Source organism: Panthera leo, chromosome C2, assembly GCF_018350215.1.
Source record: "Panthera leo isolate Ple1 chromosome C2, P.leo_Ple1_pat1.1, whole genome shotgun sequence".
Taxonomy (NCBI): Eukaryota; Metazoa; Chordata; class Mammalia; order Carnivora; family Felidae; genus Panthera; species Panthera leo.
In genome coordinates this window covers 133,353,557-133,379,224 of record NC_056687.1, presented here as the reverse complement: position 1 = coordinate 133,379,224, position 25,668 = coordinate 133,353,557, and the positions used below count along the sequence as shown (strand labels likewise).

The 25,668-nt window shown below is 46.0% G+C and overlaps 1 protein-coding gene and 1 long non-coding RNA gene across 5 annotated transcripts in view; one reads left to right on the top strand and one right to left on the bottom strand.

Moving 5' to 3' along the window:
* The first annotated feature begins 1,528 nt into the window (after positions 1-1,528).
* The window catches only part of RFTN1 (raftlin, lipid raft linker 1), a 208,313-nt gene continuing 184,173 nt past the window's right edge, over positions 1,529-25,668 (top strand). The window contains exons 1-2 of one of the 3 annotated variants that reach the window (XM_042903436.1): positions 1,529-1,780; positions 21,190-21,342. In XM_042903436.1, coding sequence (XP_042759370.1) covers positions 21,198-21,342 — 145 coding nt within the window. In that variant the 5' untranslated portion in view covers positions 1,529-1,780; positions 21,190-21,197. The other 2 variants (XM_042903434.1, XM_042903433.1) reach the window with 2 other exon arrangements.
* Positions 16,327-24,959, bottom strand: LOC122198706. Of its 2 annotated transcripts, none has more exons than XR_006193108.1 (3): positions 24,719-24,959; positions 21,759-22,006; positions 16,327-16,950 (listed from the first exon to the last, which is right to left on the bottom strand). It is a non-coding gene; the product is annotated as an uncharacterized LOC122198706 (long non-coding RNA). The 2 variants fall into 2 exon arrangements; XR_006193107.1 differs by having other exon boundaries at positions 21,759-21,985.

Genomic DNA, 25,668 nt, shown 5'->3' with positions numbered 1-25,668 from the left:
TAAATGACATAAAGATCCCTCCTTTTGGCCTCATAGATGGGTGTTCAAAACCAGGGTGGTGCCAGTGAACATTTGTCCCCACACACTACTGTTTGAATCTGGACTTGGGCTGACACCTGGTCTTGTTGTATTCTCCCAGTGGGCAAGCCAAGCTGGGGAGAGAGCGGGGAATATTGGAGTTGGTGGTGGTGAGTGATGCCCATAAGTGGTGAGCTAGAAAGAGAAAGGAGCAAAACAGAAAACACAAACAGAAATGGTGGGCAGTGGAGTGGGGGCAGGCAGGAGGGAGGGACACAACTGGGATGGCGATGGAAAGAGAAAACAAGGAAGAAAATATCTAAGAAGCTGTGCTGAACAGGCATTCCTGAAAAGAAAATAGCGCTTCTCTACCCCTTGGGGGGGTGTTATCAGTACCAGAAAGACCTCATTAAAACACTGTTGGGGCCTGCAACCTGCCCACCACTCTGTGGGCTCCAATGCCTAAGGCCCCCCTCTTTGCCCAATCAGAAAATGTAGATAGTTAATTAGATTATGTCAGCTGTCTTGTTGCAGTCCTCTTCATAGTATTAATAATAACAATGACAATAGCTAAGTTATAGAGTGCTTCCTAAACACTTTACACATAAAACTCATGAGGAAGTGCTATTTAACAAATGAGGAAACAGGCCCAGAGCAGTTAAGTCACTTACCCAAGTCACACAGGGAGTAAGGATGGAGGCTAGGCCAACCCTAACTGGTGCTATGATTCCTGCTTTTAACCCCTACACTGTAATTCTGCTTTGTTTAAAAAGTTCCAAGGGAAAAAAAAATGCTTTTTAATGAGTGTTCTGCCCACATCTTCACTTTACTAAGTCAGCCCTGACCTGGTGCTTTATTTATATAACTGTCTCCTTGGGCAACCTAAAGTTGCAGGCCAAGATGGTCCCCCAGATCTTCTGAAACCTTAAGGACACCTGAAGTAGGCAGAATACAGCGGGCGTGGCAAGGGGTGGGCGGCATTATCCCTCTCATTAATCACTAACTCTCAAATACCTTAGACGCCTGAGATGGCCCACCTGTGGAATGGGGACGAGGAAGAGTCCACTCTCAATGGTCCTGCCACACCCTCAGCCATCAGCACCTTGGTGGCTGTCACCATCCAGCACTCCAGCTCAAATATTTAGGGAACCCAGTCCCCTAGGCGCACTCTAGCCTCTTACAACCTTGGTTAGAAGGGGTCGAGGGAGTGGTCTTGGCGCCTGGACCTCTGCGCGGAGGGGCATTAGGGTCGCCAGTGGGGTACGGGGCGTGTGCCGCGCGCAGGTGGCCCGCCGCGTGGAGGCAGCGGCGCGGGGCGTCAAGGGGGTGCAGGGCGCCGAGGGGCGCGGGGCGGGCCCGCTGCTCCCGCGGCGGCTGTCAGGGGCCGGCGGCTCCCCCGAAGATGCAGCGCAGCATATTTTGCACATGAGTTCAGAGGAAGAGGAAGTGTAGCCGGCGGACGCGCGGCGGCGGCGGCGGCGGCGGCGGCGGGGGCGCGTCGGGGCTGGAGCCGGAGCGCGCCGGGCTCAGGGCGCAGCGAGCGGGAGCGCGGCGGCCGCGGGCTCCGCGGAGGGACGGACGCACAGATCGCGGGAGGGACATATACCGGCGCACGCTGCGCAGCCGCTTCCCGCCCCCACCCACTGGTGCCCACGCCTTCCCCTTGCCGCTTGCTCTGTATGGCACAAACTTTCCTCCCGGGACGGAACACGCTGTCTCAGGGAGCCCGCGCCGGCGCCTTCTCCTCAGCCGGTCCCTAACGGTAGGTGGGCGCGCGGCAAGATTTGGGGTGTAGGCGGGCACAGGCCCTGCCATCTGGCCCCGCGGACCGGGACCTGGGCGGGCAGGAGGAGCTCCGCGTGGCGCCTCCCTGCAGGTTGCCGGGGCTGCCAGAGGGCCACCGCCCCCACCACCACATCCCCTACCGGGGTTGGATGGGTCAGCGGCGATCCACGACTCGCAACGCTCTTGGCCAACTTTTTTTGAAAAAAATAAAAAAATAAATAAATCAGCCGTGGCACGCAATGGGGAGAGGCACCCTAGAGCAGTTTGTTAGGGGTCGTGGACTCTGCAGGCTCGGGGGTGCCTAAGAAGGAAGCAGAGGGGAAGCTTCGAGGCTACAGGTGGGTCTGGGACACTGCTGCAGGGGGTCCTTGGCAAAGATCTGGCTGGAGCCGGCTACGCAGTCCAGGTTCAGCAAGGCACGAGGCTGCGGTGGGGTGGGGGTAGGGGGTGGAGGCGCCTCTAGCCGCCCTTTTGCGTGCGCCCTGGGAGGTGGGTTTGTTCCTGGCGCAGGGGTTCTGGATAGATGGGAGCAGACCTGCCGTGTGTCCAGGGGAAGCGCCGCGGCCACTGGAGGCACAGAGACTCGGGGCACGGGAAGTCCCCAGCGCTGAAAACGGCATCTCCCCTTCTGTAAGGGGACTTCTTTCCTCGTCCTAACCCGCTTTCCTAGGCTCAAGGGACTCCCGGGTAGGTCGGGTCTTGGCGGGGTGATAGTGACGTACATTTCAGAAAACCGATTGTCAGGCATGCAACACTCCCCCTTCCCCCTGACCAGAGCCCGTGCCCTTGACCTAGGATATCGCTGTCTTTGGCAGCGAGAACCGCGTGGAGGCCAAAGTGCTAAACCCAGGCACGCTCCCTGTTGCCTCCAGTTGCTTATGCTTAGTTAGCTGCCCTATGTGGTTGTGGGTGGTCCCCAGGGACACTGAGAAGTGGCAGAGAGTTTGTTGGGAGACTTAAACAAAAAGTGTGTGTGTGTGTGTGTGTGTGTGTGTGTGTGTGTGTGTGTGTATATATATATATATATATTTTTTTTTTTTTTAATCCGGCCCAAATCTCTATATTTGAGTGGCTGCCCTGGGTTTCCAGCAACAGTCCCTTCTTGTAATTGGCACAGCTGTTTTCAGATGCTGGGCGCGCAGTCAGACTAGGCGTCTTCAGCCCCTGCCATCGTGTGTCATCTCAGGATAACCGAGGCCATGCCAGGAAGGAAGGCGGGAGTAATGTGGGTGACCTCTGGGCCTGTGGGTAGGGCACGCTGTGCACCCCACGTGTCCCTGGCTGCCGGGATTCCTAATTTGTATCTGAACAGCTGAATTCCCTACCAAGTTCAAGTGACCCCAGATGTCACCAAATCCCACGGAGGGGTTAAGCAACAAGCTGTTTAGGTCTCTTTGGTGCGTGTGTGCTAACCTCAGTTGAAATCACTTGAACCTCAGACTGACTCTGCATCCTCTTTCGCCTTCAGTGGGGTTTCTGGCCCTGAGAGCTGGGGCATTATCCTCTGTATATCATGTGGCTGGGTTGGTTTTTCTTTGTTAGTCTTTGACTTAATGGACTTGGGGCGAATGGAAGTGGAGTGTTGTGCAGTTCGCTAATAGATTGGTGCAGGAATTGAAAGAGAACAAATTGGGAATGAGTTCTTTTTCTCCCTCTTGAGCAGGAATTTTTGGCTTCCATTCAAATAATTGCTTTGTCTGTAGGGAAACAGGCAGAAAATCTTTGGCATGAGTGATGTGAGTTCCTGTAAAGCTACTTGTATTCTTCCAATCTTCACTCTGCAGCAGAATTGAATTGAAACTATGTGGGCCCATGGCTTGGTGGGCATGGGTATCTTGTCAAGTTTCTATCTTGGTGGGCTAAGGAGAGGGCACTGTGAGTTTTTCTTTCCCTGACCTATCTCATTTTTAAAAAATATAAACAACTTGCAAGAACAGTAACTACCCAAATACACATATCTAGGGTGTAATTTTGCAGTATTGGCTTTATTACACATCTGGCGATTTATTCATCCCTCCATCAGTCCCAGCTTATTGTTTTATGCCCTTTAAAGTAAATTACAGACATTGGCATAGGTCACTTCTAAACAGTTCAGTGCACATTTTATTATTCAGAGTTCATTATATGTTCATGATTTTTTTAGGGTAAAATTAAAAATTTTTAATGTTTATTCATTTTTGAGAGACAGAGAGACGGAACGTGAGTGGGTGGGGGTTGAGAGAGAGGGAGTCACAGATTCCCAAGCGGACTCCAGGCCCTGAGCTGTCAGCACAGAGACCGACACAGGGCTTGAACTAACGGATGGCGAGACGGATGGTAGGACGTCCAACTGACTGAGCTACCCAGGCACCCCTAAGGTAAAATTTATATACATATAATGAAATGCACAAATGTTGAGAGTCATGCTTGCATAATGTTTTGATAGATGTGTACACCTGTATAATCCTAGTCTCTGTCAAGATAGAAAATATTACCATCACCTCAGAAAGTTTCCTCATCCCCATTCCCCCTTTCAGTGGCAACCACTGCTGATTGTTTCCCACTGTTAGTTTAGTCTGTTCTTGAATTCCTATAAATGGAATTATGCAGTATTGTGTAAAGCTTCTTCCACTCAGCATATTTCTGAGATTCATCCATGTTGTATATGTCAGTATTTTGGTCTTTTTTTATTGCTTAGTTATATTCCAGGATATGTCCATATCACAGTTTGCTAACATATTCCCCCAGTTGATGGACACGTGAGTCAGTCCCAGGTTATTGGGGTATTGTGAATGAAGCTGCTATGAATATTTGTGGACAAGTCTTCCTAGGGACATATGTTCTCATTTCTCGTGGGTAAATGCCTAAGGGTGGAATCGTTAGGTCATAGAAGAGGTGGATGTGAACCTTGTAAGAAGCTGCGGGATCTTTTTCCAACACGGTTGTACCATTTTACAGTCCCACCAGCAAAGAATACAAGTATGGGAGTCCAGATACGACAACCCTATTTTCCTATCCCAAAGTCAAGAGCATGGTTTGACCAATGTTTGGGGGTTAGAGGGTACAGAAATTGGACGCTCGAGACAGTGTGAAACACGTTGTTTTCATAGGTGGAGCAGCTGTAAGAAATCCCTGACTCTGCCAGTGAATGAGTTTACACTTAAATTATTGCAGATGATCAGACAAATATTTTATTTGTAGAGATCTTCAGAGAAGGGAATTCCACAGGGGAATGTACCCTTGGTTGTGAAAGAAGATTGATTGAGTGCTTTCTATATAAAGAAAAATAACCCCCACACCCCACAGAATTCCAGTACACTTCTGCTTAGAAACTCCTGGGGGATTTCTGACGTATTGGTCTAGTTGATGTGAACTTGGTGGAGGAGATTCCCGTTGGATTTCACCAGCTCGCGCAGCTGGCTGCTGAACGCGGTTGTGTTTGCTTTGTGAGGCAGATCAGATTTGGCTTTTTGAAGGCTCAGAAAACAGCTTTCCTGTTAAAGTGATTTGGACTGTCAGTGAGAAACATGACCTATCGACACCCTCTTGTCGTCCTGGCTGAGAAAATGGGTCGGTTCCCCTCAGGTCCTCTTACCCATTAGTCCCATTCTGTGGACCAGCAGCCGAACCCAGTGTGGACTGATTTAGGAACAGGAATTGAGCCTCCCTGACTGCTTGCCACCCCAGAATGAAATATTTGCATCTGGCCAAGGTGTCTCAGTGGGCTCAGATGACAGTATAGAGTCTCAAGACATTGCCCCGTTTGGGGACTGTTCTGATCTGACAGCCTAGGACAGTGCCTGCCACAGAATGGGGGCACAGTAAACATTGGCTAAATGATGACTGGTGACTCATGATGGTACCCGTCTGGGTGATTGCCCATCTGGAGGTTGACAGTGAGTGCCAAGATGTCAGGGCCCCAAGATGTACTTCACTAGAGGTTACTTTACCATAGCCTGGGAAACAGGTTCAAAGTGTTCCCACCTCGGAAGACTTGCCAACCATAAACTTCCATTCTAGTAGCACTGTTCTTATTTCATTATAGATTTTACAGTATTATTAACAAAATAATAATTAACCCCCCGATGCTTACTCTTTGCCAACACTGTTAGGCACTTTACGTGCGTTCTTTGGATTTAATCCACGTGGGAGGCAAATACTATTCTTATCTGCACGTTAGCCTTGAGGAAACTGAAGCTTAGTGAGGTTAAGTAACTTGCCCTAAGTTGGCTTTTTCGTGTTTCCTAGATGTAGGGAAGAGACTGGGATGTTCTGGTTTTGCAAAGGAGATTACGTCCACAAGCAAAGATTTCCAAAAACGTGAGGCCATGGTATAGTAGAAACATAAACTGAGTAGGGCACAACAGCATTGCAAGAAATGACACACTGGAATCATTTCTTTTTCTTTTCTGCTTTCTGGGTTTGGGGCAGCCAGGCCTGTATAGAGATACTAATTATTTTGGTGACAATTTACGAGGTTGTCCGTTGAGTACGATTTTAGTTTTATTGGAAGAAAAGAAAGATGTTGCCAGCTGTTGAGTTTGAGGGTCTGTAGCTGAGCTGTCCTGTTCAGTGGCCACCAGCTACATGTGGCTATTTGCATTTAAATGTAAAGTGAATTAAAATGAAATAAAATTGCGGTTCAGCCCCTCAGTCTCCCTAGCCACATTTCCAGTACTGAAGAGCCACACGTGGTTATTGGCATTGGAGTTGGATAGTGCACAGGTGGAGTATTTTCACCATGGCTGAAAGCCCTATTCGATAGTGCCGCTCTACAGTAAGCATTTCTCCCTTTTCCTTTAGTTGAAGAGTTGGCAACACCCTTGGCTAAGGCTTAGGCTATTTTTCACTGACAAAGAGATAAATTTAGCCAGACATTTCTTTTATGTTTACCTTTTAAAGGTTTTGCATGTGTGTGATCTTTTTTCCCATTCACATTCAGTTTTCGACATAAATTTGAGTTTCCCTTTTTTCCTGGCCCCCCAAAGGGGCTTTCATTATTATCATTGCATATTTTACTAGGATGCTTTCTGTGAAAAGATCGGTACAGCAAGCAAGTGATGGCCACTGCTTGAGCCTTGTTAATTCCTTGCTCTCCAAATAAGAATTCGGTTGAGCTTTTAAATATGCATTTGTGTGACTTACTCCCCACCTGGGCTGAATTCAGGAAGAAGAATCGGCTCTCAGCGGGGCCAGAACCAAAGAGCTAGAAAATCAGGTCACATTCTACGCAAGATGGCTACCTGCCAAGACTGAGATGGAGGAGACACTATTTGGGGGTATTGAGGGCTTTGCTTTGGAGTTTTCCTGGGTCTGACTGCCTTTGTGGCATAGGGAGTGCTGGAGAGGGCCTGGCAGCTTCCGTGTCCTGGTTGCACCAGACGATGAGGGGGATAGTGCCCTGGCTTGCCCTTCTTCTGTGGTTCAAAGGAGAGGGGACTCTAGCCCTCAGGTGTCATGGGGCACCAAGGCGAGCCAGTGGTGGAAAGTCCACATCAGCTGTGTGTTGCCTCGCTCGTCTGATACTGACCAACTCTTAAGTTACTTTGTGTAACCGTATTGGATGTTTTCACACTTTTTCAACCAGGAAACCATCTGGCTTTTATAACTAAAATGTCCCCTTTTGTTGTTCTGTAGGCAGACCCCCTTGATGGTGAGCATTTATTTTTCGCAGAGGATTTTCAGCTTCCATCCGTGTGTGTGTGTGTGTGTGTGTGTGTTGAAATTTCCTACTTTGTATTTCATCTTGAGGAATTGCAGATTCCTGAGGAATCCTTCAAGTTTTATGGAATGGCTGCCGAATTGCTAAGTTTGAAGAAATTATTATAGTAGACCTTATCCATAAAGATGGATAAGAAAAGAGTTGGTTAGGGGTGCCTGGGTGGCTCTGTCTGTTAAGCGCGTGACTTCAGCTCAGGTCATGATCTCACGGTTAGTGGGTTCGAGCCCCACATCGGGCTCTGTGCTGACAGCTCAGAGCTCGGAGCCTGCTTCGGATTCTGTCTCTGTCTCTCTGCCCCTCCCCTGTTTGCACTCTGTCTCTGTCTCTCAAGAATGAATAAACATTTAAAAAATTTTTAAAAAAGGAAAAGAGTTGGCTAATCACAGAGGGCGGTTAATGGAATGTGACTGAATCATGTATTACCAAATTTCAGAAATACCAAGTACAAGAAATCAGATTGTTCATTTAAACACTTCTGTAATTTAGAGAGGGCTTTTGGAATTTTTCCACTTTGTCGGAACACTGTATAAGCACCCTTTGCAGTGAGGTGTAATTTTGGCCATAGGCAGGTCAAAAGGAGTCTTTACAAAGGATAACAACTGATACCAGTAATAATATTAATAATGGTTAACATTTATACTGCCTTTTCTATGTGTCTGAGCTCTTCTAAGTCCTGTTCAACATTAACTTATTTAATTCTCACCCTGCCAGTGGATTGTGTGTATATCCCCATATTATAATTGGGAAACCTGAAGTTGAGTGGCTTCCTCAAGGTTACCCAGTTAGCAAGTAAAGACTAGGATTTGAACCCAGGCGGTCTGGCTCCAGACCGTGTGCACCCAACCCCTGTACTATGTTTTGAAGAAGGTGAACTTGATGGGAGTGCAAGCTGGTGAAACCACTCTGGAAAACAGTATGGAGGTTCCTCAAAAAACCAAAAACAGAACTACCCTTCTGACCCAGCAATTGCACTACTAGGCATTTATCCATGAGATACAGGCGTGCTGTTTCGAAGGGACACATGCACCCCCATGTTTATAGCAGTACTATCAACAATAGCCAAAGTATGGAAAGAGTCCAAATGTCCCTAGATGGATGAATAGATAAAGAAGATGTATATATATATATATATATATATATATATATATATATACACACACACACACACAGATGTATATATATATACATACACATATATGTATGTATATATATACCTGTATATATATATGTATATGTATATATACATATATATATACAGGTATATACACACACACACACACACAATGGAGTATTACTCAGCAATCAAAAAGAATGAAATCTTGCCATTTGCAACTACGTGGATGGAACTGGAGGGTATTATGCTAAGCAAAATTAGTCAGAGAAAGACAAATATCATATGACTTCACTCATATGAGGACTTTAAGAGAGAAAACAAATGAACATAAGGGAAGGGAAACAAAAATAATATAAAAGCAGGGAGGGGGACAAAGTATAAGAGACTCATAAATATGGAGAACAAACAGAGTTACTGGAGGGGGTGTGGGTGGGGGGGATGGGCTAAATGGGTAAGGGGCATTAAGGAATCTACTTCTGAAATCATTGTTTCACCATACACTAATTTGAATGTAAATTAAAAAAATAAAACTAAAAAAAAAAAAAAAGAAGGTGAACTTGAGAGAGACATGCAGATATTCCAAATATTCCATCCTTTACCAGATGATAAGTGTCTGTCCTAGTCTTAAAGGATGTTGGCTTAGTAGATATTTATTGTGCATCTGTTGGAGCAGGGCCTTGGGATAGCTGCTGTTGGGGATGAAGAAGAGATGATTGCTCCCTTTGGGAAGTTGGATGTCACAAGGACAGATGAGGCATTACCAAAGGCTCCAGAGCTCTCCCTTGAGCTCGGGACTGGTCCCTGCAGCTGCCTACCCGACACCTCTACCCAGTGGAGTTAACACATCTAAAACAAGCCCGTGTCTTCCTCCTGTAGCCATCCCCAGATCAGAAGGGGCCCCTGCAGCCTTCCAGTTGCTCGGGTCATACATAGGCCCTAGAGGTGGCTTGGATGCCTTCTTTTTCTTATGCCCTATTTCTAAACTACCAATAAGTCCCATTTTCTACATTCAAAATATATCCAGAATTTGATTGTTGCTCATACCCCATCATCATCTGGTCTCTCCATTTCCACCATCAGTCATGGCCAGAGTGATCGTGTCTCCCCTTGGCTTGAAACCCTCAAGGGGATCCCATCTCAGGGAGTCCTTACCCCCACCTGCATAGCCCACACAACCTGCCTTCCCAGGCCTCTCTGATTTCATGTGCCACCAGCAGCCACCCCCTCCCACCTTCCCCAGGCAGGTCCTGGAACCTTGCACTTGCCACCCCCTTGCCTGGTACACCATCCCCTTTATCCCATGGTCTCTTTAGGACTTCGCTTAACATCACTTTTTGGGTAAGGCCTTCCCTGATCATCCTGTTTTTAAAAATTGCATCTTCCCCCGTGCTTGCTATCCCTCCTCCCTGCCTTATTTTTCTTTATTTGATGTAGTTTTTAAAAATTTTTTCTTCCTTTTTTTTAATAATTTTTTTAATATTTATTTATTTTTGAGAGAGAGAGAGAGAGAGAGAGAATAGGGGAGGGGCAGAGAGCAAGGGAGACACAGAATCTGAAGCAGGCTCCAGGCTCCGAGCTGTCAGCACAGAGCCTGATGTGAGGCTCAAACTCGGGAACTGTGAGATTGTGACCTGAGCCGAAGTCAGATGCTTAACCAACTGAGCCACCCAGGCACCCCTAAAATTTTTTTCTTAATGTTAATTTATTTTGAGAGAGAGAGAGAGAGAGTACATGAGCAGGGGTGGGCAGAGAGAGAGAGGAGGAGAGAGAATCCCAAGCAGGCTTTGTGCCATCAGTACAGAACCTACGTGGGGCTTGATCTCATGAACCGTGAGATCATGACCTGCACCAAAACCATGAGTCAGATTCTTAACCACCCAGGCACACCTAACATACTTTTAAAATTGAATTTCATGTGTTATTTTTATTTGTATATTGTCTGTTTCTCTGCTCCTGAAGGTAAGGTTCTTCATGAGGGCAGCGTTGTCCCTTTTTTTTTTTAATGTCTTTTGTATCGCTTTAGTATCCTCAGCATTTGGAATAGTGCTTTGCGTGTAGTCAGTGCTTTAATAAAGGAGGATGTGATGGGTAATTTTATGTGTCATCTTGGCTAGGCTATGGTACCCAGTTTTTGGTCAAACATGCGTAGGTGCTGCTGTGGGCCATTTTTCTTTCTTAATGTGATTAACATTTAAAGAAATAGACTTTGGGTAAAGTAGATTATTCTCCATAATGTGGGTGGGCCTCACCCAGTCAGTTGAAGGACTTAAGAGAAAAGTCTAAAATCTCCGAGAAGGAAGGAATCCTGCTTCTAGACTGCTTGACTCAAGACTGTAACATCAACTTTCTCTAGGTCTCTGGCCTGCTGGCCTGCCCTGCAGATTTCAGACTTGCCAATTCCCACAATCACTTGAGGGTCAGTTTCTTAAAACATATCTGCCCTGCCTTCTCTCTCTCTCTCTCTCTCTCTCTCTCTCTCTCTCTCTCTGTCTCTCTCTCCCTCTCTCCCCCTCCCTCCCTCCACACACACACACACACACACCACACACACACACACACACACTATCCTGTTGGTTCTGTTTCTATGGAGAGCCCTAAGACAGAGGGTCGAGATGGAAGGGAAAAGAGTGTCAGGGGGAGGTTCCACTGGAGGTAAAGGAATGGTATCTGGAGAATGTTCAGTGTGTACAAAAGGTAGCACTGGCCCCGTATAACCTGACTCCATGGTACTTGAAGAGGAACAACCAGGAACTGGGGGGGAAGGAGGTTAGGGGTGAGGTTGAGGCTAAGGACTCCAGGCTGGGCAGAATATGTTTCTTATGCTCTGTGAGCCACTTGTAGGGCGCAGAATGGTTGCTCTAGCATTAGCCCAGGATAGGAATTAGTGGATGAGAGACCAAGGAAGTCCTCCGACCATCCTCAGGGTGGGCGGGTCGGCGCAGAGAATGAGGTGGTGGAGTGAAAGGCTTCCGCCAGCACTCAGCTCCAGGCCGGCTGTGGCAGTGAGGACAGTGGCAGGAGCAGGCTGCTGCCTGGTGTTTTGAGCCTGGATGTTATGAGGACAGGGGAACTCCCCACAGATGCAAGAAACATAGGAGAGAGAACAGGCCTTGATGGGCAAGGCGTCGAGTTCCCTGTGGAGCATATTCATTGAGAGTGTTGGCAAAGTTCTAGGTTAAGGTACCGAAACAGGTCCTTGGGCATGTTCACCTGGAGTTCATCAGGCTGGGAGGGAGACTGGAAGGTTTTTGCCCAGAGCAGGTAAAGCAAGGCCCATGAGAGGGGTGTGCGGGCTAAGGCAGAGACGACAGCATTTATGTGCCTTTTTTGAGCATATACAACACTACCACATATTAGAGGTTCCCAAACTCTGTACTGAAGCACCCCGAGGCACCACAGCAAACTAGCGAGGGCAGGGCAAAAGGGCTTTTTACTTTTAATGAGGGGAACAGAGTGGCACTCGACATGTTAGATAGCACACTAACTACTGTCTGTGGGTAGTTTACAGTATGAGGTTAGACAGCACCGCATTCCTTTTGATGACGTCCTATCTCTACGAAGCTGCGTGTTGGTGGTTGCTAAGAAACCGCTTTGTGGAACAGGCAAATGAAGATGGTGGTGTCCAGTGTGATTACAGGGTTTGAGAGGTCGTGTGGTGCCCAAGAGATGCACACATCCCATGAGTAAGTCATTGTGATAACTTAGGAATGAAAGAAAAAGGTTTATTCTTACAGTTTTTGTGTGCTGCTTTTTTTTTTTTCCAAAAGGCTAATAAGTTGTTTGGACATGAATAATTATTATGTTGTTTGCACCTAACTACCTCGTAAGTGGAACTGTAAGTATTACTTTTAGCTGGGGGGGGTGCCGTGGAAAACATACGGAGACGCTAAAGGTGTCTTGAAACGGGAAAGTCTCAGAACCTCTGCCATGTATTGTTGTGGGTGTTACAGGAAAAGCAGAGTTAGAAGAGGGGAGAAAGGAAGGGCATGGGGACCGCATTTCAAAAGTCCCATTTCTGGGGCACTCGGGTGGCTCAGCCAGTTAAGTGTCTGACTTCGGCTCAGGTCATGATCTTACAGTTGGGTTCCTGAGTTCCAGCCCTGCATTGCCCAGAGCCGGCTTTGGATCCTCTGTCCTCCTCTCTCTCTGCCCCTCCCACACTCACGCACGTGCTTTCTCTCTCTCTCTTTCTCAAAAAAGGTCTCATTTCTTCAAAAATAAAAGATGTGAAGTAAATAAAGTAAAATGTAAGCATTTGTCAAATCTTGGTGCTGGGTACAGAGATGTCTCATTTTGTTATCTTCATCTATATGTCCGAAGTGGTTTATACTGAAAATGATTTTAAGAGAGTGAGACAGAATGAGGGCTGGGGATAGAAATTTAGGGGTGTGCCTGTGTTTGGGAGGACAGCAGTGAGGCTGGGAAGAGGGCATCGGAGGTACAAAGAGGTTCAAGAGATGGAGATGTGGAATCAAGGGGGTCAGCAGGGCCATGTTTTCGACTGGGGTTCTCAGCCCTGGCCAAGAGGCTTAAGAAGGATTCTGGGCCTGGCTGAGGCTGGGGTGAAGGAGACTGGAGAGGGTTCGGAGTGAGGAAAACCGGACTTGTTCCTAGCTTGTTGATTCTCACCTCTGGCTGCCGGTTAGAATCCCTTAGAGTTTTCAGCCGGGGAAACCCATTGCCCAGGGCTTCTCAAACTTTACTGCCGCTCAGAAGTTAGTGAATCACCTGTCATGGAAATGTAGATTCTGGTTCTGCAGGCCTGGGATTCTGGATTTCTCATAGGTTCCGGGAAATCCTGGTGCTGCTGGCTCAAGTGCTCCACACTTGGAGCAGCAGGTTCTTCTGGGAGGGAGCTGTGCGTAGTGAAGAAGGGTGTTTGTGATGGGGACTGCGGAGGGCAGAAAGGTGGTCTGGATCAGACCCAGACTGAGATGTGTGGGTGGGGGATGGTAAGCAAGTGTTTTCCTTTGACGATGTAAATACTCTTTGTATTCCTTATCTTTTGCCATATAACAAATTACTCCCAGACTTGGCAGCCAAAAACATCAATAAACATTTATTATCTCACAGAGTTTCTGTGGGTTAGAAATCCAGAAGCAGCTGAGCTGGGTGGTTCTGACTTGGGGTGTCTCATGGGGTTATGGTCAAGATGTGGGCTGGGCTGGAGGCCATTCTGGGACTGAAGGATCTGCTTCCACTTGGGTGTTGAGTTAGTGCTGGCTCTTGGGTGGAGGCCTCAGTTCCCTGTCCTGGGACTTCTCCATAGGGTTATTAGAGTGTCTTCATACTGTGGCAGCTGGCTGTCCCCAGAGTGAGGGATCCAAGAAAGGGTAAGGTAGAACCCACAACACTGTAACCCAGCCTTGGAAACCACACTCATCATTTCTGCAGTGCCCTCCTGGCTACACGGGTCAGCCCTAGTCACTGTGGGTGGGGACCACTCGTGAATGCCGGGAGGATTATTCAGGGTCATCTTGGAACCTCCTATTGTTTTCAATGAGGAAAATAATGTGTATGCAGCACAGAAAACTTGAAAAATATACAGAACCATAAAGAATGTCACCCATAGTCCCACGACCCCGAGGACATTTCTGGGAACATTGTGGTCTGTGTCTTACCAGTTAAAAAAAGAAGGTGGAGGGGCGCCTGGGTGGCTCGGTCGGTTAAGCGTCCGACTTCAGCTCAGGTCATAATCTTGCGGTCCATGAGTTTGAGCCCCACATGGAGCTCTGTGCTGACAGCTTGGAAGCCTGGATCCTTCTTCGGATTCTGTGTCTCCCTCTGTCTCTGCCCCTCCCCCCCCCCCACACACACTCGGTCTCTCTCTCAAAAATAAATAAATATTTAAAAAAATTTTTTTAAGGTGGAGACATATATATGTACATATCTATATATTAATATATATTATAATATAGATAACATATATTTATACACACCCACACCTAGAAAAAGTGGTACCATGGAAATAATACTGTTTCATATAGATTATTCTTTATATTTGGCATCCAATCAGGAACACTTTGAACAGGTACATTTTTCTATTGAAGTATAGTTGGCATACAGTGTTGTATTATTTTCTGGTGTGCAACATACTGATTGTACAACTCCAGACATTTCTCAGTGCTCATCACAATACGTGTAGTCCCCATACAGTGTTATCACAGTGTTATTGACTGTATTCTGTACTGTACGTTTCATCCTGCCTTTTTTGCTCTATAACTGGGAGTTCGTACCTCTTAACCTCCTTCACCTATTTCGCCCGTCCCTCAACGAGTAAATTATAGTTATCCTTGGGTTTCTGTCGTAGACTGTGTTTCTAGGGTATCAAGATTTGACACCCTCTGAATTTTCAAGTTTCCATTTACATTTCTGGGGCGAGAGAGATGTTCCTGTCATGTAAAAATGTCTTAATTTGGATCATCAGTTCTTACTCTGGGTGACTGAGTGATGTAATAAACATGCTTGAGGCTTCAAATACGGAATTTGAGTGTGGAAATAAAAAATGAGTTTGCCAGCTGACCCAGCATCATTGCATGTAATTGCCCCATCTCTGGTTGCTTGTCATGAGCTGTTGGCAATTGTAAAAATTAGCTTTACAGTCCTGCCACAGATTAGCAGCAAGTGTGGTAAGTGAGGGCTCACTCTTAATGAAACTAATTTGTATTTGAAAATATAACTACATTTATTGCCCCATTATTTAAATGCATGTACACCAGTTGATAGTAAACATGAACCTTTAAACTGAGGTTTTAGAAACCCTCACTGAAAAATAATCTTTTAAGGTGGTGATTCTTTTTTTTTTTTAATTTTTGTTTTAGAGTTTATTTAAAAAAAATTTTTTTTTTACATTTACTTACTTTTTGAGAGACAGAGACAGAGCACAAGTTGGGGAGGGGCAGAGAGAGAAGGAGACACAGAATCCCAAGCAGGCTCCAGGCTCTAAGCTGTCAACACAGAGCCTGACATGGGGCTTGAACTCACAAACTGTGAGATCATGGCCTGAGCCGAAGTTGGACGCTTAGCCAACTGAGCCACCCAGGTGCCCCTTTAGAGTTTATTTTTGAGAGAGAGAGAGAGAGAGAGAGAGAGAGACAGGGTGTAAATGGGAGAGGGGTGGAGAGAGAGATGGAGACACAGAATCTGAAGCAGGCCCCAGGCTCTGAGCTGTGAGCACAGAGCCTGACGTGGGGCCTGAGCTCAGGAACAGCAAGATCATAACCTAGGCTGAACTCGGACGCTTAACCAACTGAGCCACCCAGGTACCCCAAGGTGGTGATTTTTCTTGAAGTGGTTTTCTAGTTGTCTTCTGGGCATGTTGGGAAGCATTTCAGAAACAAATTAGAAATACTTTAAAATAAAAATCTTAAGATTTTAACATTTAAAATGACACAGGGTATCATGCCCCATTGCTGATCAGCTTTTTCTGGAACCAAGTCTGTGGCGATGTACTCTCTGTTTTAAAATTTTTTTTTTTTAACGTTTATTTATTTTTGAGACAGAGAGAGACAGAGCATGAACAGGGGAGGGGCAGAGAGAGAGGGAGACACAGAATCCGAAACAGGCTCCAGGCTCCGAGCTGTCAGCACAGAGCCCGATGTGGGGCTCAAACTCACGGGCCGTGAGATCATGACCTGAGCCGAAGTCGGACGCTTAACTGACTGAGCCACCCAGGCGCCCCTGTACTCTCTGTTTTATGTCACAGAGATTTTCGGTGAATGTCCCGCACTCTGCCCAGACTTCCAGAACAGCCAGCCTGCTGCACCATGTGCTCTGTTCATTGTCTTTCTACTCATTTTACCTCTGATCTCCTTGAGAGCAGGGCCTGGTCTTCCCATTTTTATATTTCCTAATTGAGGGCCAGATTCAAAGCAGACCTTAATAAACGCGTGATGAATGAATGCATGCACATACTCATGAATTTGGAAAAGTTCCCTCCGTCATGGAGCTGACAGTTTCTGCATGAAGCTGGCCTCCCATGTGTCAAAGGCACACCTTGTGCTGGGTTTGATCCGGAAAGCGTTGGTTTTCCAGAGTGTCACCATTTGAGGGATCTCTGCTTTCTGGTCTAATGTCCTCTCCTTGCAGCCTAGGATCTCAACCTCCCAGTGATTACCTTACTTTCCTCCATAATCAGCAGCCAGTTCTTAATTACTTTTAGTCAATTTCTGCTTGAGAACTGTATGTTTATTTTGGCTCTTTCCCCACTGTCTCACCACAGGAATGGGGAAAGACTTCTCTTTGCTTTACCTTTGAAGAGCTTTTGGAAGGTTTTTCTTGGTACTTTCTTTGATGCTTGAGAGACCCATACTTATAGGTGCAGGGATGTCTCCTGGGAAGACAAAGGTGGAAACAAAAAAAAAAATCTCCTGTATGACTGTCATATAATCAAAGCTGGTCAGTGATCCACTCACACATGAAATGACTAACTTGATTCACGTGACCGTAGGAATATGGAAGGGTGGAGCTGTGGGGGCTGAATGGACCACAGACAGATAAAGTACCGGGAGAATCTCATCACACATAAGTGATTTTTAGCATGTGTCCTTTACAGAAATAGACAACAACAAAAGGAGAAAGAGCCAGGAATAGCACCGCTCTCACGATTCCACCCAGTGAGCTGATGCTGCAGAGTGAGCAGGAGGTAGAGGGGCTAATCTGTCAGTCTCTCAGAAGGTCTCACTTCCGCCAGGGGCTAATCTGTCAGTCTCTCAGAGGGTCTCACTTCCGCTCTCCTGGGGTCAGCATCTGGCCGCCCTGAGTGTGGAAAGAGAAGCATCATTCATTAACAGGACCCCTGCACTTACCGCACAGCCCAGAAATCTCACTCCTAGGTATTACCCTAGAGAGATGAAACCTTTGGTCCTCTTAAAAACCTCTGCATGAATGTTTATAGCCATTTTATTCATAATCACCTGGAAACAACCGAAATGCCCTTCCAAGGGTGAGTAGCTAAAGCAGAACCTCTAAATGCAGGCCATCTCGACTGGTAGTCTACTGAGGAGGCAGCAGGCCATGGTCTTTTTGAACAAACTTGGTGAATGAGTTATATACTGCATGATGAATCATCCCCAGACTTAGAGGCTTGAAACAGAAACAATGGTGTATTTTGCTTAGGGATCTGCAGTTTGGGCAGAGTTTGGTGGAAACAGCTTGTCTCTGCCTCACACAGTGTCGGCGTCTTGACCGAGACAGAGGCTCAACTTCCAAGATGGCTCACCAGCAAGATGGCTGGCAAGTTGGTGCTGGCTGTCGGTTCCTCTCCAAATGGGCCTCCCTGTGGGGCTGCTTGGGCTCCCTCATGGCATGGTGGCTGGGATCCAAGAGTCGGCATCCCAAGAATCAAGAAGTATGTGCTCCTAGTTTCTGAAGGTCCGGGTCCAGAAGCTGGCACAGTGCCGTTCTGCCATATTGTATTGATCAGGCATCTATGGAGCCCAGATTCAGGGGAGGTGACATAGACCCCACCTTTCAATGGCAGGAGTGTCAAAGGATTTGGGGGCCGTATTTCGAAACCATTACACTTACCATTTACCTTCTGCCCTATTACCCTTGAGGCCGATGTGCTTCCACTGAGATGCTCCCTGAACGTTGGAGGGAATGCGCAGCCACACCAAGCACCAGATGCCTGCATCTGGCAGAGCTGTTCCCTCCGCTCTTCCCTCTGCCTCCAACGTCTCCCTGCCCTTAAAGGCCCATACCCATCCCTGCCCCAGGCCCCTTGTGGGATTCTAATACGAGCTTTGAAACCTCACATAGTAAACAGTACCATCAGGCACTGTTCTATCTTATTTTTCCTCCATTGTGTAAGCTAGATTTTTCTGGTTTGAGCCATAGTAGGGACTGTAATAGATAGTTTTATTTTATTTATTTACTTTATTTTAGAGAGAGCACTCAAGCAGGGGAGAGGAGCAGAGGGAGAGGGGGAGAGAAAGAGAGAGAGAGAGAGAGAGGGAGAATCCCAAGCAGGCTCCACACTCAGGACAGAGCCCGATGTGGGGCTTGTTCTCACGACCCTGGGATCATGACTTGAACTGAAATCAAGAGTTAGATGCTCAACCTACTGAGCCATCCAGGCGCCCCACTGTAATAGAGAGTTTTAGAATGATGTGAAAATCTTTACCATTTTGACAGGGGTTGGGGGTTGGCAGAGCACAGGTGTGCTGGGTGTGAATAAGGTAGGGTCCTCAACACAAGAGAGTAAGAAAAACAAATTGACACTAAGGTTTTATTGGCTCACAACTGCTTCATATGTCTTCCTTCCCAAAGAGAGTCATGCTATAAAAGCAGTTGCTTAACTGGCATTGTGCGTATTCCAAAGAAATTAATCTCTAAAGTTTGAGACATTGAGGATTCACCGATATTATAGTTTTGCTGCTGGCTGGTACTGTTTATCTTTTCTGTGTCAGACCACATAGATGATTTACCCATAGCCTTGTCACATCCTATGAGATAAGCACTGTGCCCTTTGGAGTGAATTGGGGCAGAGACCTCAAGTTGAGACAGTCTTACTGAAACCTTTAAGTTGTAAATTGGGAGAATTTTTCTGATGCTTCTTGGCATGCCATCCCCCACCTCCTTAACTTTTTCTGAGTCTTGTTACTCGTCCTGGTAATTCTCTACTCTTTTTTCTCTATTGTCAGGAAACCTGTCCTTTATTAAAAGATGTTAAATCATACTAAAGTGTTAGGCTACCACAAGCTTAATTTGTTGCCCTTCCCATGGAGGTATTTGTGGTTTCAAAGGAGATCCTGAGGGAGAGTGATTCTAATTTCAAAGGAATGAATCTCTAATGCTAGAATTTACCTTATTAGGATAACAAGAATGGGAGGATTTTTGAGGAAGAGTTTTCTTTCTTTCTTTCTTTCTTTCTTTCTTTCTTTCTTTCTTTCTTTTGGAAGAGTTTTTTCTTTCTTTCTTTCTTTCTTTCTTTCTTTCTTTCTTTCTTTCTTTCGGCCCCAAACACACATTCTTTCCTAGGGAGGTAGGTGTGTGAGTGACTTACTTGGTGAGTTTCTGGGTTATTTCCATGTCTGTTCTGGTGGTAACAGTGCTCATCTTGCCAGGTTTACCTGTTCCCCAGTACACGGGAGCCTTCCTGTCCACTTCTCTTCTGCTTTGCCTCAGCAGATGCCCCTTGGCTTGCTTTTTAGTAGTTAAATATGCAGCCTCTGTACATATCAGCTATTATATCTGCAGAACTACAGAGTATTTTACAAGTAATCAGTTCATGCAGATTGCACATAAATCATGTCTGCTCTGGCCCTTTGGACACTAATGTTCCCTTATTAAGGCGTAAGTAAGCCTTCCTGTTCTCATCCATCCTTCCAGACTTTTTTTAATTACTAAAAAGTATAGCCTGGTTGTCACGACACCACCCTCTCCCACTCTTCCCTTCCCCCACACACTTACTGCTTTTTTGAGGTTCATTGTGTTTTTCTGGAGCTTGCCAGTTTGCCTTAGGAAGCTGGGTACCTTGTGAATGGATTAAGCTAAAGGACATTCTTATCTCTAAAAGGAAGCAGTCACCACGTTTCTGTTTGTGATATTCTTGGCCAGTTAATATTTTTGTGAAATATGTTCTAATGGCAGCTCCACTACGCCAGAGAAGGGGGAAGAATTATTGGTCATGCTCAGCGCACAAAAGGAAAATATCTTCTGTGAAGTCTGGGCAGTGGATAAAAAGTCATTTCGTGAATGTCATTCTGGCTAAATAAACAGAGAACTTCGTTGTTTTTAAGCCCTCGAAAGGCTGGGAGCTCAGCCCACCCTAATATGCACATTATTCTAGCATTTCTCCATTTTCCCTTCCAACGATAGCCACAGATCTTCACTCTAACACACGTGCATTTCTGCTTGCAGTGTCTCTTGGCCTGCTATTAGTGTTCAGCCAGTCTTCATTTTGGTCTAAAACGACTCTCTAAGAGAGTGGAAGCGTCCTGTTATTTCATGTGGTTTGGTCTAAAAAAGAATGGAAGGGGGACTTTTAGATGAAGCGGATAAAAATACCACCGTCTACTTTAAGAGATGTTTTATGAATATAAATTCCTGTCTAAATAATTGCTGGTGAGGGCAGAAAGGACTTCGGAGTTTAGCAATTGTACCAACAGCTTCTTATTCTCTCTTAGCAACCACAGCGAAAGCGACACGTCTCTTGTTTTGTCTTTTCTTTTCAGATGGGCCGACACCATAATGTACCACATTGCTTTTAAGATCTCATTTTTTAATCCTGTGTACAGATTATAGTGGAACTGAGGCACTCTGAGGTATTATTTAACTCAGATAGGGGAAAAAGATAGAAGACAAGTAGGCTTTTGGTGTCATCACAAAAGTGCGGGATGCCTGGTAATGGTGTCCTCACAGAAAGAGAAGCCAGCCTGGGTACTGAGCACAGTTCCTCAGGTGTTGAGGTCATCCACTGAATTATACTCTAGGCGTCCTAAAGGCTGAGGTCCTTTATGTAGTCTTCAGGGAAGTACGGGGTCTTTTACACTATGGTGCTTGAAAACAAAATCTCAGAAAAAAAAAAATCACCCCCCCCCCCTTGTCCTTTTTTTGGCTTCTGCTGCAGCTGCTGAAATGGGTTGCGGATTGAACAAGTTAGAGAAACGTGATGACAAACGGCCTGGAAATATCTATTCAACTTTAAAGAGGCCTCAGGTGGAAACCAAGATAGATGTGTCCTACGAATACCGCTTCCTGGAGTTCACTACCCTGAGTGCGGGTGAGTACAGGCGGCCTTGCCACCCCTGGAGGCGGGTGAGCTCAGCTCAGCCCTGCACCCGAGGTGTGTGTCCCCCCCCCCCCCCCCACACCCAGGGCAGGGCTGGTGGGGCCTGACAGGACACGCCTGGGAGGTGAGCAGGGTGAGGGGCTGTGGGCAACTTGTAAAAGTGGGCCTTTGAAAACATACTGCCTTTAGAAGTCCAGATTTGTATGTGCAGCTTTTCACTTTTGAAAAGATAGCAACTAAATTAAATTGTAACACGTTAAAACCACGTGCAAGACAAAAAGCACACACATGCTGGTGGGCCGCGTTTGGCCCCTGGGCCAGCTAGTTTGCAGACTGTTTCGTAGGGAGCCATGTGGAGAAGGGAAATTTTGCCTCATCTCCTATTGTGTCTGTCCTTCCAAAGTTACCTGCCTGCTGTCTGGCATCTTTCAAGAGTGCTTGTCCGTCTGGGCTTGGCTTTGCCTCATCCAAGCTGCAGGGCGTCCAGGTCACCTCACTAACAATGTCCCGGTGGCTCTGGGGTGACAGGCAAGAGGTAGCATTTTCATCCAGAGGAGTTGCTGAGCCCCGACCGTGCAGTGTTGGGCTGGAGCTGTGGGGCAGTTGGGCAGCGTGTCCTGATTTCCTGCAGCTTCTTACCCAGTGGGAGAGAAGACTCATACACATGAAAAACAAAACAAAACAAAACCCTCAACAGGCTATAATTGTAAGCAAGAAAATACGTAAGATATGTTTTCGGAAGAGGAGAGATCATTCTTTTGGTGTGGAGGGCAGTCCCTAGAAGTTGTGACCAAACACAGGCACTAACTAAGGCATCTTGCCGCTTTCTCCCTGGGCTGCTGGGTACATTTTAGGCTTCTGTTAACAGAAAAGAGAATTAGTGGGGAAAGCCCTCATATTTGGGGGCTCATGTCTGGCTCTGCTGTGGAGTTGGCCTGCAGTGTGCTCTTCTGTCTCATGAGCACGTGAATACCCGCCCCTCAGGGCAACTGTGTAGACTGGAAGAGGGAAGATGCGAGAAGCTCTTAGCACAATTCTCAGCACCTAGTAGGGCAGCTGGTGTTGCCTCCACCTCTGTTCCTGCTGAGACCACCTCTGCACCGAGGCTCCCGCTGCTTCTTGAGCCCCGAGAGAGATGGGCAGCTGGGCCTCTCTGCAGGGACGTTCTGTGGGTCCCTTAGGTCCCCCAAACTGAACCCAGCATCTTCCTCATCAGATTGGCTTCCTGCTGGTACCCTTGATGAATAATGTCACCACCATCCTCTTAAACAGTCATATTTGACACCTTAGGCATCTGTGACCATACTTTCTCCTTGCCCACCATTTCCATTGCATCACCCAAGCCTATTAAAGCTATTTCTGAAAATGCTTGTAATATAGCTAATTTAACACGAGCAAATCTGAACACAAAAGTGTTTGGAGTATTTGGTCATCTATTATTTGTTCAGTGAATATTTGAGCGCCTACAATGGTTTAGGCATTGTCGAATGATTAAGGAGAAAACCAAAGCATGTATAGGAAAAGAGATTGCAAGGAAATACACCAACATGTTAAAAATTGTTAGGAAGCTGAGAATATGGGGTAATTCTTTTTCTCTTTTATAGACATATATATATATATATACATATATATATATACACATATATATACACGTATATATATATATACGTATATATGCATATATATATACACGTATATACACATATATATGTGTATATATATATATATATATACACGTATATATATATATTTTGCATCATGGTTGTATTTTATTATTAAGAAGAGTAATTTTTGCTCACAGAAACTTCCACAGACATGTGCCCTCCTCTGTGTACCTACTGCTCCATGACTTATCATCTAAGTTATCCCCCTAACCTCCTGATTAGTTTCTCTGCTACCTTGTACTCTGCTCAGAGCACCCACACTGCTTGCTGCATTGTGCTTTCTTTGACTGAATGACCTTTCGTTTTGTGATTATGAAATGAACATAACTCCATTATTAAAAAGTTACGAAAACACTGGACAAGTCCCAACTGATCTCCCTACGTCCACCCATGTCCCCTGCAGATCATGCCACTCTTCTGCTCAAAGCCCTGCCATGGCTCCCCCTCACCCTGAGTGGTACCATCTACTTTCCACCCTCATTCTCCAGATGTTTGTCCTGCATGTTATGCCATTTTGGTCTTGCTCTTTCTTGAACTCTCCAGGACTCTTTAGGGCCTTTGCACTACCTGTTTCCTCTGCCTGGAAATCCTCCCAGATATACCCTTGGCACAAACCCTTAACCTCCTTCTCTGTAAAACCTTCCCTGACCACCTATATAATATTTCTACCTAATCCCCGACTCCCCATCCCTTTGCCCTCTTGATTTTCTCCATAACACTTCTTACCATCTAAAGTGCTACATATTGGGGCGCCTGGGTGGCTCAGCCGGTTAAGTGTCTGATTTCGGCTCAGGTCATGATCTCACAGTTCGTGAGTTCAAGCCCCGTGTCCGGCTCTGTGCTGACAGCCTGGAGCCTACTTTAGATCCTCTGTCTTTCTCTCTCTCTGCCCCTCCCCTACTCATGCTTTGTCTCTCTCTCTCTTTCAAAAATAAATAAACATTAAAAAAATTTTTAATTGCTATGTATTTTGTTTATTGTTATTTGTTTCCTTGTGGTCTGCCTTCTTTCGTTAGAAGATAGAATTCCTCTAATGAGTTCAGGATTGTGTCTGTTTTAGCCTCTGTGGTACCCTCAATACTTAGAGAACAGTGCCTGGCACATAGTAGATAATCAATAAATATTTGTTGAATGAATACTTAATGTATATTTTTGTGTCCTGCTTTTTTTTCAGCTTAACAGTGGATAGTGAGGCAGTGCCCTGTCATTCCATATATTCTCAGAATATGATTTAAAGGCTATATATGATTTAATCACTCAGCATACCATAATTTATTTAACAGTCTTCTTTTATTGGACATTTAAGTTATTTCGGGCTTTGGGCTATTATAAATAATGCTGGCATAAGCAGTGCTATACATAAATCTTTGTGTGCATTTTTGATTATTTCCTCAGGAATTACTGAGTTGAAAGATATGAATGTCAGGACTCTTGATAAATTGCCAGATTGCCCTCTAGATAGGACCTATTTGTGTAAAACACAAATCTGATTATGCTGAGCCCTTTGGCGGGTTCCCTTGGAAAAATGCTGCGGAGATTCCGCCCGGCGCCCAGGACCTTCCTCAGCTCATCCTTGCCCTTTGTGGACCCTCCCCTACTTGGTGGACACCGGGCCTGGCCCCGCCCCCTCCCACCCCAGCTTCCGCTCCTCCAGCCTCACAGAGCCTGCCCCGCCCCTCAGCCCTTGCCAAAGTCCCACCCACCTGAAACTGTTCCTCCCGACATGCGTCCATCACAATTACTCCTCTCTGCACGCCTGCCGTTCGTCAGTAGCATCCTTATGACACTTTTATTACATCATATATTAAACGTATTTGTGTTTCCTTGAGGGCAGAGATCAAGCCTTGCTTATCTTTCTCTTCGTCTTTCTTGTTCACACTTTTTACTGAGAATAGCGTGTCCTACATAACTGGGTTCTAGTAAACCAGAGTACATGTTACGTATGCTGACTCGTTTCCCTGGCAGCCCCTCAAGTTCTTTTCCAGAAGTTCTAATGGGATCCTTTGTTACTGCTCCAGAATGGAGCCAGCATTTGCTGAGAGCCTACTATGTGCCAAGTCCTGTGATGGGACATCTTCCCAACTTTTTCAGCTTTATTGAAATGTAATTTAAACACGTCACACTGCATGTATTTAAAGTGTTCAGACCCATGAAACCATTACCTCTTCAAGAGGCAGACATTTCCATCTCCCACAAGGTTTCTTCCTGCTCCTTTGTAACCCCTTGTTTTTTCCAGCCCTCTGTCCCCAGACGACCAACGGTATGCTTTCTGTCACTGATTTTATTTTCTACTAATGGAGCCATGTGGTATGTACCCTTTTTGGTCTGACCTTTTCCACTCAGCTTGCTTATTTTGAGAGTCATTTATGTTGTTTTACGTGTAGTAGTTCATTCTTAGTTTATGGCTGAGTAGTATTCTATCATCTGGGTGTGTCTCAGTTTGTTTTTCCATCATGTGTTGATGGACCTTTGGGTCGCTTCTGGTTTGGGCTGTTACCAATTGGGCTATTACCAATTAGCATTCATCTATGCGTGGCATCTTATGTCATTTTATTCTCCCAGAAACACAGCAAGGTGTATGGGTACACACATCCTTTTTCTGCAGATGGGTAACCAACACTCAAGAGGTTAAGTAACTTTTCTAAAGATGCAG